Consider the following 18,689-nt stretch of genomic DNA (forward strand, 5'->3'; position numbering starts at 1 on the left):
AGCCTGTCCTATCCAGACAGGCCTGCCTACCCTCTTTCTTGTGTATGCTGTTCCCAGGTTCTGCCTGGTGCTCAGGACCCAGAGAGCATGACCTCAGGGCAGAAGGAACTGGCCCTGAGAACACACCTGGATCTAACTTCTGTTACTGAACATGACTTCTGTCTGGACCCAGGAAATGCATTTTTTTGTCCACCGGTACTCGGTGCCTTATTGGGGTGGGGGTGCCCCGTGTGTGACTTCTGTTTTCACAGATTGTGACCAGCTCAACAGCAGCCTGGGGTTGGTATGATGGGGGTGGGGGGGACACACACAGAAATACAAACAGTACAAACAGCACATTGACCTCTGCTGGGAAAGGGACACACTTGGCTCCTGTGAATTGACTGTTGAGGTCTGTTCGTCCAGGACCCCATCTGTCCAGGCAGCCATCACAGCCCTTGCTCCACGCCGGGTTCAAGGCAGCCAGCGGCACCAAGCCCCCCCACCAAACCTATGTGTACGGTCGGATGTTGTCCACATCCTGTGCCTTTGTGGGTTTTTTCTGTTTTCCCATGATTCTTTTTTAAATATGATTTTATTTAGGTTCCCCTTCAACACTTTGTACACATGTTCCCTGACAGGGGCTCCATCCTGCACAATGTGTGAGCATGGCCATTGCATCTGGGGCTCCGTGGCCCTTAGCCCAACTTTCCGGCTCCCTTACAGTCTCCTCTTTGTTTTAGACTCATGGTGAACTGCTTGGTCTCAAGAGGCGATTTTTTAAGGGAGCGTGGTACATAGGAGAATGTAGTGAGTGTTTATAAGGAGCTCAAGTGGTGCAGTGGACGAAGCATCGGGCTGCTAACTGAAAGCTGGTGGCCAGGCTCTGAGGGATAAGAGTGTGGCTTTTGTAAGCATTTACAGCCCTGGAACCCTTCTGGAGCAGTTAGTTCTCTGTCCCCTCGGGGTCGCTGTAAGTGAGGACAGCCTTCAGGACAGTGGACGTGGGTGTGGTCAGCGCTTCACGGGAGCTCACCTTCTTCTCTCTCTCTGCCCTTGGCCAGGTCTACATCCGGATAAAGGACGATGAATGGAACGTCTACCGGCGCTACACGGAGTTCAGGAGTTTGCACCACAAGCTACAGACCAAGTACCCTCAAGTGAGGGCCTACAACTTCCCGCCCAAAAAGGCCATTGGAAACAAGGTAGCACCACGGCCCGTGCCAACGTCTGGCACAGCTGCTCCTCTCTTCTCTCAGTCTCTCTTCTCTCAAGTGACATGGGAGCATGGGGCCCGCCACGTGAAGACAGCTGTGTGACGTTTTGTTTGTGGTTTCCCCAGGGCTAAGCTTGGACACAGGTGAACATTCTAGGTCCTGAGGAAACTCCTCACCACTGAGCGAGGCTGCGCTCCTGGAGACTTCTGGGCGCTGTGGTCGTAGTGTGGAAAGCCCTGCCCTGGACCACCTGTCTTGGGGTTCCCCCTAATTCCATCCACAGTTGGCATGCTGTGTGTTTTAGCCATTTGAATGTGGAGTCATTTCCCAGGATGCCGCGCTCTGAGAAGAAGCTCTCTCACGAGAGGTTGTTCCGTGACCTGTGGTATCCAGTTCCCCATTAACAGGAACACCCCAGGTCGGGGCCTTGGGCTGACAGGAATGGATTCCTCACAGTTTTGGAGGCCAGAAGTCCGAATTCAGAGCAAGGCTTTCTCCTATTTGGGCTCTGGGGTAGGTCCTGTCTCTTCTGGCTTCCCACCTCACTCTCTCTTTTGCTGGTTTAATCTCTTTTAAGTCTCAAAAGAGATCAATTTAAGGCACAGCCTGGACTTAACCTGCCTCATTCACATAACAAAGACAGCCCATTCCCAAATTATAACCCCTGCCATTCGGTCCATGTCAGCTCATAGTAAAGCCATACGGAGTCACTGGGCCTTACACTCCCAGACTGAATCTGTATGGGAGCCAGCAACCTAGTCTTCCTCCCTGGGAGCGGCTAGTGAGTTTGAACTGCCCACTAAGTGGTCAGCAGCCCCCATGGCTCCTTCACCACAGCCATGGAGATTAGGACTCCCAACATATATTTGGAGTGACATAATTCAACCTGTGTCATGTCCCTCCATCCATACCCCCCTCCCCATGTGCTGCTCGGGGCACTCTTGGCCCCTCACAGGCACTTAGTGCCTGTGACTGCGCAAGGTGCTCCAGCCAGCTGCCATCATGGGTCTCCATCCCGTCACCCTACTTGTGCACCCACTTGGGCTGCACACTGTAATCACCTGGGGAGTTTGCAAATACTGTGCTGTGTGCCCTGGTGGTGCTATGGGTTAAGCATCGGGCTGCTGACCACCCGTTGGTTTGGCGGTTCAAACCTACTAACTGCTCCACAGGAGAACAATGAGGCTGTCCACCTCCAGAACAAGTTACTGTCTCAGAAACCTTGTATAGGATTGACCCGATGGCAGTGGGTTGGGTTGGGTTTGAGTCCCAGCCCCTGGCGTCCAGATTCAGAGGTTTTCACAGATGCAAGGTGACTCTAGTAAGTGGCTGCGTTAGAGCAGATTGACTAGAGAAACAAATCCAGGGGCACTCATAGATGTATAAGAAAGAGCTTTATATCAAAGCGTAATTGTATGTCAAGAAAATATCCCAGCCCAGTCCAGATCAAGTCCATAAGTCTGATTGATATTAGCCCATAAGTCCGATACTAGCTCATAAATCTCTCTTCAGACGTATGCAGCCACATGCAATGATGTAGAATGCAGGAAGATCACAGGCCAGTGGAAGGATCACAGGGCTGCCTCCACAGGTCTCCACTGCATGGCTCACTCGGGTCTCAGTGTGGCTCCACATGTCTTGTCAACAGGAAGGTGAAGCAGAGAGAGAGAGTGACCTGCCTCTAGGGAGAAAGAGAGGAAGTTCCCAGAATCCTCATCAGAAGGCCACGCCCACAAGAAGACATCCATCAAGCTATGACCTGACTGACAGGCTAGACTCCACACCTACATTTACACATCAGGAACACATGAAATTATGTAACTACCACTGTGCCCAACATGGAGCTGAGACGCCTGGGTAGATTCTGTCTATGCCTGAACTGTCCAGGGATGGTTCAGTGAGGTGCAGGCAAGGCACCTCACTCCTCAGGATGGGGAGAGGGTTTCATGCAAAGATGGGTTCATGTACACAAGGTTTCCTCTTTGACCAGCAGGTCAGTCAGTGTCACCCTGGAGATTACTTATAAATGCACATTTTTGAGTCTCACCCTGACTTGCTGTCCCAGAAATGGGGGTGGGCAAAACAAAGCCAAGGGTGATGCTGATGCCCATTGCCCTACTGCACTGAGAGAATTCATAACTCGGATCACAGCCATCAAAGCTATTCAGACTCGTAGCCACCCTCTGAGACAGAGTAGAACTTCCTCTGTGGGTTTCCAAGACTGCAAATCAAAATAAGAGCAGAAAGCCTCTTTTTTCTCCTGCTGAGTGACTGGTGGTTTCAAACGGCTAACCTGGTGCTTAGCAGCCCAGTCCATAGCCCACTATGCCACCAGGGATCCTGCACTGAGCAAAACCAAAACCAAACTCACGGCCATCCAGGCGATGCTGACTCACAGTGACTCTGTAGCACAGAGTAAAACTCATCCCTGTGTTTCTGAAACTGCGTAGTGACTGATGGTCTTGAACCTGACAGATCCAGCCCAGTGCATAACGGCCATGCCACCAGAGCCCCTCTTGCAGAGGTCCTTCCATCGGATATCTTTTGTGATCCTTTCCTTATAAAACCAGGACAATAGTTCCGGCCCACCCCACCCCCAACATTCCAGAATCCCACAGGGAAACACCTACCACAGACCAGGATGATGAATTGTTGTTCATAGTGTTGTAAGTAGAAACCAGATTAGTGGTCTGATCACATCAGGATCTGCTGGACTTTCATTTAAGCTGTTACAAAGCAGGTTGAACACAGGCCTGGCCCCATCTGCACTTCACTTTTCCATGGATGAAAAATGGATTTGAACCCTTACATGTGGCCAACTTAGACATGCTGCACTGGTTCATAGTCAGGGTTGAGTCATTCGCTGAAATTATTGTAGACTAATGACTTCTCTTATAAAAAAAAAACCCTCCAAATTTACTACCATCGAGTTGATGCTGGCTTATAGAAACCCAGAGTAGAACTGCTTTGGTGAGTTTCTGAGACTGTAACTCTACTGGAGAAGAAAGCCTCATCTTTCTCCCAGTGGCTTCTGGACCCATGCAAAGCCATCTAGAGTACCTTTAATGTCATTTTAAAATATCCTGCTTAAGCAACGTACAGGAGTTCCCGACTTTTGATGGGGCTCCATTGGTGTGTTTTTTTTTAAATCATTTTATTGGGAGCTCTTATAGATATTATAACCATCCGTAATTTAGTTAGCTCAAGCACAATTTTACAATTGCTACCGCCATCAGTTTCAAAAAAAATTTCTTTCTTGAACTAATTGATATCAGCTACCCTTTATCCTCTCCCTCCCCTCCCCCTAGGAACCCTTATTATTATACATTATTATTATTTGCCTTCTTACAACATCCCATGTGTCCATTCACCTGCAATTCTGTTATTCGTTCCCCTCGAGTGGGGTTACCCAGTCATCATTGCTATCAGCTCCCCCTCCCTCTCTTCACCCCCCATTCCCATACCCTCAAAGAATCATTACTCCTGTTACAGTTTCTGAAGGGTTATCTATCTTAGCTTTCATGCATCAAACACTCTTAATTATACAAATGAACATATGCAGTTCTAACAAGAGTAATGAGGTAAAACAAAGACCATAACAGTAAGGGGAGAAAATATTAAAGAACTAGAGGACAGTTATGTGTTTATTCAATGCTATACCGCTCCCTAGATTTATCATTCTTTCCATGTGGCCCTTCTGTGAGGGTGGGTTTTGGCTCTCCACTTTGTCCACACTCCTTTGTGTCAACTTTATTGCTTGTTTTTGAACTTCTGATACCTATCCTCATCAACACCTCATGATCACACAGGCTGGTATGCTTCTTCCATGTGGGTTTTGTTGCTTCCCTGCTAGTTGACCGCTTGTTTAACTTCAACCTTTTAAGACCCCAGACACTATATCTTTTAATAACAGAGCACCATCAGCTTTCTTCACCACATTTGCTTATGCACCCATTTGTCTTCAGCAATCATGTCAGGAAGGTGAGTATCACAGAATGCCAAGTTATTAGAACAAAGTGTTCTTGTACTGAGGTAAGATTTAAGTAAAGGCCCGAAGTCCATCTGCTTCCTTGTTGTATATACCATATATATACATACATAGACAACTACACCTATCTTTACATATTTACATATATACATATCAATATTTATACCTATATATGTAATTTTTACTTTCTTCACCTTTCCTCTTTTTTTCCTCTTTCCTCCTGCCCCAATATCATGTTGACCCATTGTTCACTTCTCAGCAGTTCCTCTCGGATACATTTCAATTGATCAAACATGACCAGGAATGCTACACCCTCCTCACCATCAGTTTTAGAACCCTGGCTATTCCCCTGTCCCTATTGTTATTGGCTCACTGCTCCCTACCCCCATCTCCTCCCTTCCCATTCACCACCCCCCTCAGAACCATCGGTCCCTTTTTTGTCTCCTTGGGATTGCTTATCCTGTCTATCCTAACCACCAAAAGGGAAAAAAAGAAAGGCCATGCAAATAGTTCCAAGTCTGACGGGTTGGACCCGTCATAATCCACCAGTCCAGTCCCCCTTTTCTTTCAGGGACCTGTTTACCTGACAGCACGTATACCCATTTAGTCCTCAGCGTTCATGGCTGAGAGGCGAGCCTCCTGCAAGTCCCCACTGTGCTTCCTGCAGTCAGGGATGGAGCAGTCTGGTGCCCCACCCCCACCTCATCACACCTTTAGATTTTCAGTGTGGCCCCCTTGTGAGTCTCCCCAGCCAGCTCATATGAGGTGCCAACTGCTCCCCTCCCAGCCCCCACCCCAAGTCAGAAGTCTGCAATCGGGATTCCTCAGGGACTCCGTGGCGTTGCTCCCATTGCTGGTCTGTTTGACCGGTCACTCTTCCCCAACTGTGTCTTCAGCGCTGTCCTCTAGGGAGGGGATGTCATGTCTTGAGTTGAGGCTGGCCCTGCAGTCATCTCTGAGAACGAGCTGCTCTGAGCAGGTCCTCCAGAGTTGGCGCACCAGACGGGGCCCCATTCTGATGGCTCTCTGGCAAGTGGCTCTGACATAATCGAAGACCTCCTTGGTTGTTTAGGTCCACTAGCGCTGCCTTTAATTATCAGCGTCTTGATGCATCGTAACATTGCGAACATTGCACTGTGACATTGTCTGGGATTTGCAGTGCTTACAACCAGCTTTATGAAGACAAGCAACGTAGGCGCTCACGTGCAGTCCCTGAGCGCCGGCCTGGACTGTGTTCTAAGATTCTTGTGCCGCTGACATGGCCTCCCCCCGACACCTCCTGGGGAGCTTGGGAAAGCTGTTTGAACAGAGCAGGGTCAGCTGTGCACATGAGCTTCCTGCCGCTGCTGTCACCCATGATCGTGGTTGTGGTGCCTGCCCAGGACAGACTTATTCTCTCCTGGTTCTGGAAGGGAGGAGTCCCAAACCAGGCTCACGGCTCAAGTCAACATGTGGTGGGCAGACTGCATTCCCTTGAGGGGACACACTGGCCTTTCCAGCGCCTGGAGGCTGCCCACATCCCTTAGCACGTGGGCTCTTTTTCTATCCCTTTCCCCTTGTGCTTCCACTGCCCCGTCTCCTCTCACTTTGCCCCCTTTCCTCTCCCTCCCAAGGACCCATGTGTTATATCGACTCTTGCAGAGCTGAGGGACCCTTCAGATTTTCAAGGGCAAGTTGAGTCAGAAGACAAGACTGTCGGCACCAAGCAGGGGCTAACGTGAGCACTGTGAGGAGGCCGCCCTCTCAGCATAGGAGCCCTAAAGGCAGTGGTTTTGTTTGTTTTTTTAAGGCACTTTTCCAAAGTGCTCTGATTGTCCATTGGCCCAGAGAAATCGACCACCTCAGCATCTTTTCCTCTGGGTCAGTCACATCACAAGTGACTCCCTCGTCCACTGGGCCCTGAGGAATACAAGCCACACACGTGACATCTTCAGGGTTGTCGAACAGTGTGCACTTTGCCACTCTAAGCCCTGGCCGGTCAGTGATTCACTCCCAAACCCACAGTCCCGGGCAGGATTCAGCCTTTTGTGTTTATAAGATTAGTCTGCATGTAGGCTAAATGTCTGCCAGCTTGGGAGGTAGACACAGTTAATGCTCATCGCTAACCAAAGGTCGTGGGTTGGAATCCAGCCAGAGGCACTTCAGAAGAAAGGCCTGGTGATTTGCTTCAGAAAAATAAGCCAGTAGAAGCCCTCTGGGGGCCTTCCTCTATTCTTGACACACCTGGAGTGGCCCTGAATCAGCATTTGTCAACACTCCTGGTGGCTCAGTGGGTTACATATTGGGATGTTAACCTCAAGGTCATCAGTTCAAACCCCACAACTCCCTCTGGGAGAGTAAGATGAGGCTGCCTACTCCGGTAAAGACTGCATCCTCGAAAACCCTAGGGAGCACCCTTGCTCTGCCTTAGAGAGTGACTGCAGCTATGAGTTGGAATGGGCTCTGGCTATAGGTTGGGTGGGCCACTGATTTAGGATAAACTGTGGTCTTAGATCAACTCCATTCTGAACTACCTTCTTAGGCCGCATTGATCTCATCAGCACATAGGCTTTTTCGCGGACCCAGAATTTGTCATTCCCAAATCCTTTCTATCACCTTGATAAGCCACTGTTGTTCCCATCTGTGCTGCGCAGCCCGTGCCCACTCCCGGTGACCCTCTAGGATGGAGCAGAAGCACCCCTCCAGTGTCCAAGGCTGAATCTACAGGAACAGACGGTCTGACCTTTGCTCCTCTAGAGCCACTGGCCAGTTTCAGCCACCACCAAAGAGCCTGCCTGCGGCCAGCATTGCCCGGCCAGGCTCCGGCATGAGTGTCAGGGTGAATTCAGACAGTTCTCAGAGCACCTGTCTGAGATGTCCCTCCCTCGAGTACCACTGCAGGCCGAAATCACTTTCAACTCCATGCCTGCAGATCCGCCACTGCTCCAAACACACTCCGGTGGAGGTGTTAGGGAAGGCGCCCTGGGGGTGCAGTGGCCGCTCCAGGGCCAAGGAACAGATGGGAGCTGGACCCCACCAACTCCTATGCAGTCTGTTCCTACAGAGAAGCCCTGGTGGGGGGTTCTGCCTCTGGGCCTCACTTTTTGCTGAGATGGACCCAACAGCACCAGCCGGGTCCGATAAGTGAGGGACAGCCACATAGTCGGCACTCATTAGCTTTCAGCACCCAGGGCCTGAGCAAGGCCGGGTCTGTTTGTGCCGGAGCTGAGCCTGTCACGAGTCAGCTGGGGCTCTGCCGAGGGCCCCTCGCTCAGGCTGCAGGCCCCAGTCCGATGCGTGTTGTCATACATGTGGCAGCAGTGGGGAAGGGCAGAGGTGGCTTCTGCCTGGCCCAGCACTTGTAGCTTCACTCGAGTAGTGCTGGCCTGACCCCAGGGGCCAAAGGCAGCTGCCCTGCCACGTGCCAGACAGATGACAGAATCATCATGAGCTGCTCTTATGACCTCATGAGGGGCAGGGCTCAGGATCCAGGATCCAGCCAGTAAAGGAACATACTACCCCCTCAAACACACACACACACACACACACACACACACACACACAGTTCAGAGCTGGAACGGGTTCCAAATGACAGCTCCAGCTCATCTGCTTCCCTCTCCCCGTCCCCTCAGTTAGCCCAGCACACTCAGGCACTCTGACTCTGGCCCAAACACCGGGGCTACCCCGTCCACTTCTGCCATCCCCATCCACCCCTGCACTGTGGCCTGAGCTTTAGCGCGTAAGCCAGATGGTGCCCGGGGCACCCCCAGCAGGAACGCCAAGGCCCTTCACTGTGGCCTGAAGTGACACCATCCCCCCCCCACCCCACCCCCCTGCCTTGTCTCTTGTCCCCTCTCCCTCCTCACCCCCATGGCAGGCTGCACCACCTTTGTACCCAATTGCTGTCCTCATGGCTAGAGTGGCCTTTCCCAGTCTCTGAGTGGACAGACACCATCAGCCAGCTCCAGTTTCACCTCTGAGGGTCTCCAGGGACCACCCTCTTCCTGCTGCCCGCCTGCCCCCTCAACCCCGCTCCACTCTGCTGGGATTGTCCCCATTGGCACCTCCTAGCACTTGAAGTGATTTGCAGGGAGTGTTGTTTAAGGGTGATTTTTTAGCTGTATTTTTCTGATGTGGGGGACGGTATGAGGGAGCTCCAATCAGTTTGTGGAAAAATCCAATTGTCTTTCAATCCCATTTCCCCACAAACCTTTTGAAATCCCTTCTATTATGTGGCATGCACATTTCTATATTCCTCCCCTGTTCTGTTCAGGGACATTTACTGAGAGGTGTGCTTGTGTGTGAGGTCCACCCAATCCCAGCGCCCTTCACGGAAGCTCAGGGCCCCTAAGCACGGAGTCTTCCCTCCCCTCCCTCCCACTCTTCCTCTCTCGCTTCCTTCCGCACCCCCCCCACCCCCCTTCCTGCTAACAGATAATGAACTTCCGCCTCTGTCTGCTTGGCTGTTCACCACAGTTTCTGTGCCTTTTATGACTGACTTAGCGTGCTGGCTCAGTGTAATGGTTTCAGATCCCTGCCACTCGCAGTGCATTTGATTCCGCTTCTCTGCGTGGCCGAGTGATCCTCCACCATATGTGCATGCGCTTATCCCACTCCTGTGTACCCACACTTGACTGTCGTGAATAATGGTTCAGTGACCAGTGGTGTACACATAGTTATTTGTGCTCTGGGTATATGCCTAGGAATTGAATCAACAAGGTCATAGGTTCAAATCCACCAGCTGCTCCTTAGGGAAAAGAAGAGGCTGTCTGCTCCTGTAGAGATCGAAAGCCCCGGAAACCCTATAGACTCTAGTGTAGTATAAAGGCTCAGAGTCAGGATCAGCTCTAGCAGTGGCTTGGGCTTGGACAGTTCTTGGGCTGTGTCTGCGGAGGCTGAGCCCTCAGCCGATGCTAGAGGGCAAGAGTAGTGTTTGGATGTTTTTTGTCTGCTTGGAAATGGCTCTCTGGAAGCAGGCCCTGGCTCTTTTCCCCATCACAGCTCTGTGCCCAGGTACCTGTCACACCACAGGCACGGCACGTAGGACATCAATTAATGAGCAAATAAATGGACACTATGTGGCAACACTCCTCAGTCTTTCCTCCTTTGACCTCTTCCTGGGTCTCGGCTTCAATCCAAACAATCCAAATCCCGAGAGGGAGTGGGAAACCCTGCAGGGTGACCTGGGAGGGGGTTCTCTGCCACTTTCTCCCAGAGTTGGGCAGGGGTGGGGGGTAGGGTAGGCAAGCTGGCAGATAGCCCCAGGAGCAGACGGATGTGGGCATGGGAGCGGGCTCACTTTTGATGAGGGCACTGAAGGTCACCAGTATTGTTCAGAGAGCAAATGAGAACGGAAAGACTGACCGATAATAGATTTGGAGATTTGGTGTCTAGAAGGCCGTTTGGCATCAAGGCAAAACACTTTCCCCCGGAGCTGTGAGTAATTCAACTTGTAGGAGAAATTACGGAGCAAAGTCCTCATCCAGCAGTATGTGTGCATGGGGGGTGTTGCTAGCTGGTGCCTACTGTGCCATGAAAAACTGTGCAGGGTCCTGGGAGAGGGACATTTGAAACCACCCTAAAGAGGCTAGGGTGCCAGCTGAGGGGCAGGAGCGGACATCTAGAAGAACAGAGGGGCTGGGCAGCTATTGCAGTTGGCGAACATTTGGGGGGGGGGCACCCTGCTAGGAGTGGGGGAAGTCACAGGGGGCGCCACCATTGCTGCCAGGTGCCATGGATTGGGTGCTCGCTCACAGACACACTGCCCCCTCCACCATCACGGTGAGGGAGCCCCCTGGATCCCTCCATCTCATTGAGGGCTTCCTCTTTTGGCCGACCTGCTCCAGGCTCTGCTCCATCCGAGGCCATATCCAAAGTTCGTGAGATAAAGTCTTGCCTTCCTCACTTCGAGGGGGCCTTCTGGTTGTACTTCTTGTGTTTGTGCTCTGGCCACCCACGGACGTTCAGTGTTCTCCCCCAACACCATCATTCAAAGGCATCGATTCTTCTCTGGCCTTCCGTTCTCGGCGTCCACCATGCAGGTGAAGTGGCTGGGAGTACCGGACAGCCAAGGTCTGTAGGGGAGAAGGTGAGTGGATCAGTTCTCAAAGAGCCCTGCCAATGGGCTCCAGGCAGCAAGATGTAGGTGGAGAAGATGCTGGGGGCAAGTGGGGCCAGAGGAGCCAGCTTTCTGCCAGCCAGGAGAGGCTCCAAGGGCGGGGGAGGGAGGGAGGCAGGGTCAGTTCCAGGACCTCCTTTCCTTCCATGTCTCTCGTATCTTCTATACACCTTGCATATTGGTCTGTGTTTGACACAGGAAACTGGCATACACCCCATGGCTTCAAAACAACCTACATGGTCTCAGTTTTAAAGCCACCAGCCCAGGGAGTCAGCAGCCCAGCTCAGGGTTCACTGGCTAAAGTCAAGATACCTGTGGGGCTATTTCTTCCAGAGGCTCCGGAAGACCATTTGTGTCTGGTCTTCTCCAGCTGCTAGAGTGGCCTGCAGGCCCCAGCTTGTGGCCGCTTCTTCTGTCTCCAGAGCCAGCCACACTGCTTTCAAGGAGTGTGAGGAAATGGGCCCACTGGCTACCACAGGATAATCGCCTCATCTCCCCCTGCACCGTCCTTTCTGCTCTGTGAGGGACATAGTCATGGATTCGGCAGATTTGGCTGCGGCATCTCCGGGGAGACCGGCCATGCTTCTACACACCTCTTCTCTCTGAGCCTGGAGCAGGGTCCTGTTGCTGTCGCCACTTTACAGAGGGGGAAACAGGCACAGGAGGTCAAGCAAATTGGCACAAGGCCAGTTCGCCTGGCAGCACACGGGTAGTGTGCTGAGACTTGGCGTGTTCTTTCCCATTGTGGGTGCCCTGCAGCCTGGGGGAACACAGCATAGCTGGCTCTTGCCCCTTGGTGGCCACGCACATTGTGGCCTGGTCCTCGGCAGCGCAGAGCAGGGGAAGCCGGGGCCTCCAATGGCTTCTCCTTCTCTTGAACCCTCCACCCTGAACCCCCACCATTCTCACTGTGGGGCCCTGTGCGCAGCCAGCAGCTCTGCCCTATTCTGTGCACAGACTCGGGGCACATTCTGGTCACATACGAGGGTCACCAGATTTCACCCCATTCCTGTGTAATCAGCACGGTCGTTGTTGTTAGGGGCCATCAAGCCCAGTCCACCCCGTCGCAATAACACAATGCACAGCAGGACCCAGCGTGTCCAGTCTGGCACCGTCTTCACAGTGTTCCTACGCTGAGCCCCTGATTGCAGCCACGGTGTCCGTCCCACCAGCATTGACTGTCCACCAGGGGAAAAGGCTCTACTAGTGGGTGACCCTGGGCCAGTCCTCGGCCCTCGCTCAACCTGAATCCCTCCTCTGCATTCCAGGACAGTGGGCGCACACCCATCTCGTGTGGCTCTGAGGACTGCAGGCACAAGCCTGGGGACAGTAGCTAGCACACAGAAAACTGACAGTCACACCACAGAAAGCGTCCAGAGACAGCCCCTGGGAGAGGGTCTGCTGCTGTGTCCTGCCCCTCAGGTCACTGACAAATGTGTTCTGTGTACAGCCCATAGAGAGGTGGGTGCCAGTGGTGCTCTGCGTCCTAGCCCTCGCAGGTCCCACTACAGTGGCCGCCACGCCCCTTCCAGGAAGCCTGCTCCGAGGCGAGCTTGGGCTGTGTCTGTTTCTCACACATCATCTTGGTTGCCTTGAACACAGGGCCCCTTCATCCCCGTTCCATCCTGGACAGAACCTGGGGTGTGTGAGCCTCTGTGTCCTCAGCACCTTGCCCAGTGCCTGGCGGGGGCAGGGCGCAAGTCCAAAGTGCTTGTGAAAGAAATGACCTCAAACTGTATAGAAACTGACACATGGCCTCACATTTTGGTCAATCCTCAATCCCCTTCCTCCCTACCCCTTCGTGAGACTGTAACTTCTGGGATCCCAAGCCCCCCAAACAAACCCACCATTGTCGAGTTGATGCTGACTCCCCTGGGAAAGAGTAGCGCTGCCCCTGTGGGTTTCTGAGGCTGTCAGTCTGTACAGGAGAGGACATCCTTGTCTTTCTCCCACGGAGCAGCTGGTGGCCTTGAACCTGATGGTTAGCAGCCCCGTGGTCAACTCATCGCCCCCGCAGGGCCCTGTTCCTGATCATTGTTCAACAGACCTGGACACTCAGTTGTCACATGGCACTGCCTTACTTACTCATTGGATGAGTTTTGTAAATGGGGTATTGAAAATACACGTGGCAAAATGCTACTCGACAATTTCCACCTGTGCAGCTCAATGAGGTTAACAGGATTCTTAAGGCTGTGCAGCCACTGCCGTCCTTCTTGTCTGAGTTGCTCTTCCCTGTGAGCACGTGCTCGCCCCCTGTTATTGGCCCCCTGTTGTTGGCTGCCACCCCTCTCGTTGGCTGCTCTCCATCTGCCCCTGCAGCACACCACTCGGAGTGAATGTTCTTGAGAAATTCAGCTGGCCTGCTGCTTGGTTTCTTTTCAGTGGCTCATTGTCAGAAAGTGGGCCACCTCTTTCTTCTTTCTATTCTGTTCTTGGTCTGGAAGCTTCCCTGAAACCCGTCCACTATGGGTGACCCTGCTGATATTTGAGGCATTGCTTCTGCTATTTCAGCAACACACAAACCATCACAAATGACAGATGAGTAGTTGTGATCCATGTTTGGTAATGGAGAGGGCTGGCAAAACAGAAGACCACCACCAATGAGATGGGTTGGCATGTTGGCTACATCAGTGGACCCGCAATAGGCTAGCTTGCCTAGAGAAGCAAATCCAGTGACATTCATCTATCTATAAGAAGATCTTTATGTCAAGAATTAATTCTATATCAAGAAGGCTCCGCGGCCCAGTCCAACTCAACTGTGGTAAGTCCTCTTCAGACTCATGAAACGACAGGTCGGTGACCGAGAGGTGAAGCAGGAAGATCACAGAATGGTGGGTACAGCGTCACATGGATCCGAGGTCAGTGGGAACATGGCAGGGCACCTACATGGGATGCCCCTGGAGGCAGGTAGAGTCCAGCAGGCAGGACGGTGAAGTGGCAGAGAGCGGGCAGGGGAGGGATTGGTTCCAGTTTCTTCTTATAAGGCGGCCACATCATCAGACTGTGACCTGATTGGCAGGTTGGCCGCCACCTGTACCCTTTCATACCAATTCAAGTTGCTAGAAAGTCAGCCACCTACCACAGGAACAATTGTGCGGATGGCACAGCATCAGGGTCGCTGTGAGCTGCGACTGACTTGAGGCACCTAGTAGCAACAGCACGGCTTGGTTCAAAGAAGACCTTCAGGATGTTTTTGGTTTCAGGCTTAAAAGGTTTTTCCACGTCAATATTTTCAGGGTTCATTCAGCCTCAGTGGCTCCAGAAAGTCTGGATTTGATGAGAATCTGAAATTCTGTTCTGTATTTGTCCCCTTTGGGTCAGGATTTTTTTTAATGGAATTTTTGACCTAAACAGTTCGTGGACAGTGTTACAACCCTGCTAATATCTACAGAGGTTCTACAAAGACATGAGCCAGTCCTGGTTTCAAAGCCAAATTGTTAACACCTTTTGGGTCTAGCTGTTCCATCTCTGGCCCCGCCCATCTCAGTTATGTTACACTGGTTGGTTCTGAAATTGGCATGAATTATACCTTTATACTTGACTCTGCTGTGTATTAAGTATTGTCCAAAATATTTCTAGGGTTGTTCGATTCCTTGTATGTCATTCTTTAATCTCTTTCCCAACCCTAAAAGCCTTCGGAATACATTTAAGCCACCATCCATCTGCTTCTTCTCACCTCTCATTTTGGAAGACTGATTAAAATCACAATTTGGAAGAGCCCTTCTCCCCTCCTGCTCACTTGTTGGTAATTGAGAATAAACAAATGCCTCCTTCCTGCCAGTGTACCTGTTAAGAGTTGAGCTGTGCGGCGCAGCCATTAGTGCTCCGAGAAAACAGCATGCTCATCTCTCACCATGCTGCTGTTCTGATACCTCCCCAGCGCCAGACACCACCCTCCACCCAGCCCCGGAACCCAGCTTCTCCTGGTGGGGGAGCCCCACCCCGTCCCTAGCTCTCCTTCAGTATTTTTAGAAGCTGGACAATACAGGGGCCTCTGAGTCTCACTGGCCTCCCGTTAAGTCCTGGCTGTGTGACCTTGGGCAAGTCACTCAGCCTCTCTGATGTCCAGTGTGAGGGAGACCCCATCCAGTGGGAGTCTGAGGGTTCCTGTGAAGCTAGTAAAAGAAAATCTGCCCGGGTCCCTGAGCCTTAAAGTGCTAGCTGAGAAAAGCAAACCAAAAAAAAACTGTGAAACCTTGCCCACTGGGCCTCTGTAGTTGGTGAGAACTTGTGAGAACTCAGACATGCAAACTTGATGTGCCTTTCTCACCCCCCTCTCCCTTTCTGCATCCACTGTTTCTCCTCCACCCCAGGGACAGCAGGCTCTTTCTCCCTTGCACCTCCTGCTAGGAACAAGGAGAGACATGTCTCACGGCATGTTATTTCTATTCTACTGCAGGAATCAATCGCGTGACACCCTCCTGGGACGGGCGTTTGGGTGGTTTGCAGATTCTCAATCCCAGTGCCATCTTGGAGACTTGGGATCTCTAAGTTATGACAGACGACTCATGGGACGTTCTTTTTTCTTCGTACTTTTGATGGTGAACTAGATGAGACTGACGACCAAGCACATGAGATTTCCGTTCAATGATCCGTACAGATCTTGTTCCACCGTGGACCTGCAGTCCCCACAACGTAGCATAACTTCCGCCCTGTGCCCCGGCTTCTGTTCCGAGCACTCTGGACTCTGTCTTCGGGCAGAGGCAGCCCTGGCGACCTCTGACAGCTGACCCTCGGGAGTGCTGCCTCTCGAAGGGCATTTTGTCTTCAGTCTTCCTGCCGCGTGTGTGCCATCCAGTCATTGGTGCCGATGCACGGTGGCCAGCTGCTGCCTTCACCAGAGCAGACCACCGGGATTTTCTCCCAAGGAGCTAGCTGCTGGGTGGGTTCAGACCTTTCTGTTAGCAGCCAAGCGGCTGAACTATGGCCGCCACTTCAACTGGCCAGCAAATTGCTGCCCAAGATGTTGGTGCCAGTTGACTCCTCCTACCGCGGATGGTGTCCCTGCTGGTGCCCTCCTAACAGCACCTGGGCTCGCGAGAAGTCATCTCTTCCCTTTCCCCAGCCCCACCCTGCCTCTCCTGCTCCACCCCAGCACCGTGGACACCACGTGGCACCTCACTGTGGTTCTAGGTTATGCTTCCTGGGTCATGTCTTCTTCCCTTACTTGGCTCTTTGTAACCTTAGCCTGTTTTTCTTCTGGGGTTCTTGTCTTCTGCCTCCTGATTTTGAATACTCTGTTGTGTTTTCTGGATGTAATCATTGGTCCGTGCGCTGGTTTAAAATAATGTAACTCGTACTCTGCTTCCAAGAAGGTCTGTAGTAGACAGCCCTGGAGAAAAAAGGAGAGCAATATTCAAAACCCTTAAAACGCCCTGACTTACTGGCGTGGTGCGAGGGGGCTTGGGGGGAGGTCCAAGGCTATGTCCCTTCAACACTCTTCAAACCTGGAATGGAATCCACCTGCAGGGTCCCCTCGTGTGCAAACACTTGGCCTCTAACAGGAGTCATACCGCAGGGAGCAGCCTGGCCCTCAGAACCCTCCGTTGTCAGAGACCCACGGTGCATTCACCCTAAACTATAGCTCGGAAGACAGGAAAGGTCAGGTAGACGGACAGATGGAAATGGGGGCTCAGGGAGGAAGGGGGAAGAATATTGGGAACATTGAGGGATTGTAACGGATGTTTTGAAGGCGAATGAGTGTAATTGATGAGTAGAAGGTAACTTGCTGGGTAAACGTCCATTCAACCTACAAGGAAATGTAAATAAAATCAAATGAAAGATAAAGAAGGAGGTTTAGCTCACAGCACTCACAGAAAGAAAGAATTGAAGACATTATGCAAAGTAAAAAGGGTGAGAAGGAGGAAGGCAGGCAGGAGGGAAGGGCAGGTGGAAAGATGAGACAGACAGAAACCTCTTGCTGCCACGCCGGCCGGCAGAGCCCCCTCCTCCACCCGCCATGAGTCCCACATACCCCGCCCTTCATGTGTCGAGCACCCACTTGTTCACATGCTGACCTTACTCCCTTGCATGATTGTTCAGGAGCCCTTGCTGCTCCATTGGCTCTCACGCCTACCCACTGGTATAGCATCATCATCCCTGGTCTTGGGTCAGGACAGGGTTTTCTGCATGAAGGCCTCTCTGGCCCCAGGCTACCTTCTTTACTGTGAGTCCAGAGAATAGTCCCTGTGGTTTCTCTCTGAGGACATTCAGATCAATTCTCACTCACAGGGACCCTGTAAGCCAGGGTGGCACTGCCCTGTGAGTTTCTGAGACTGTAACCGCTTACAGGAGGAGAAAGCCTGTCTTGGTTAGCAGCCCGATGCATAACCACTACCCCACCAGGGCTCCAGTTCAGAGAGTCCAGTGGCCCAGAAACACTGGCAAGTGTTGGGCACAGCATCCCCTGCTCCTCCAGGGAGCCAGTCTTCTCCTCTACCAGTTCATCGCCACTTTAAGCGTTTCCACCTCTTGGAAGTTTCTCATTTAATTTCTCAGAGGTTTTGCCTACCTAGGGAAAGTAAGGTTCTTTTTTGCGATGGTGTTAGAAACCGTCTTGAGCTGAGTACCTGATCCTTCTAAGCCGCTGACAATGGAATTGTTCTGAATCATAAAGGGGCCTTTGCGACTGGCCCTTGCCTCTCTCCCCCTGAGCTGTCCTGGCCTGATCCCGGCTGCAGAGATAAAGCCGGCCTCTTCTACATTGGCTGTGCCAGCGCCCTAAGAACACTGGCTATTTATTGGTGCTAACGGCATGCCAGGCAAGGTGCCAACACAGTTTAATCCCTGCAGCATCTCTGCCTCACCAGCCACATGGCACCTCTTAGATCCCATGCCACCTTCTTCTCTCCTCAGGCCTCCACCTGTCTAGACCATGCCGCTCTCCATGCTCCATGCTCAGCCAAATGCCACCTCCTCCAACAAGCCCTGCCTGGCTACCCTCACCTTCCTCAATGGATATTCTGGGCCCTCTGTAGTATGTACCACCGTTTCTAAGGGTGTTTACTTGTTTAAATAGTTAGGTATTGGCAGCAGATTCCACCAAATGTGTTTTAGCAGCCACACTGCACCTGAGACCTGGCTTGTGATCAGTTACAACCACAGAGGGAAGAAGCACCCAGCATGGTTCCCACGTCCAAAGCAGGCCCCAAGGAGCAGGCCACCAGCCATGGGCTGTGTGACTGGAGAGCCCAGCAGGGCAGTCTCTCTTGCCTGCTTCACTGAGACATTGGGATTTTTATCCTGGCAGCAAATGTGGTGGCATGGATTCCAAAATAGGCTTGGCATTTTCAGGAATGCTGACTTGGGAAGCAGGGTGGGAGGTGACTAGTAGCAGGAGAACGTCCCAGAGAGAGAAACAAGAGGCTACAGACATGTTCAGAGGATCATCCATCCATCCATCCATCCA

At 52.1% G+C, this 18,689-nt stretch overlaps 1 protein-coding gene across 1 annotated transcript in view; it reads left to right on the top strand.

Annotated features, from left to right (window-relative positions):
• Positions 1 to 18,689, top strand: part of SNX29 (sorting nexin 29) — a 464,053-nt gene that overhangs the window by 390,355 nt on the left and 55,009 nt on the right. The window contains exon 18 of the mRNA XM_004706258.4: positions 1,044 to 1,184. Coding sequence (XP_004706315.2) covers positions 1,044 to 1,184 — 141 coding nt within the window. The remainder of the gene's footprint in view (positions 1 to 1,043; positions 1,185 to 18,689) is intronic.

This window comes from Echinops telfairi, unplaced genomic scaffold (assembly GCF_000313985.2).
Source record: "Echinops telfairi isolate 266 unplaced genomic scaffold, ASM31398v2 ScPeMD7_5;HRSCAF=22, whole genome shotgun sequence".
Taxonomy (NCBI): domain Eukaryota; kingdom Metazoa; phylum Chordata; class Mammalia; order Afrosoricida; family Tenrecidae; genus Echinops; species Echinops telfairi.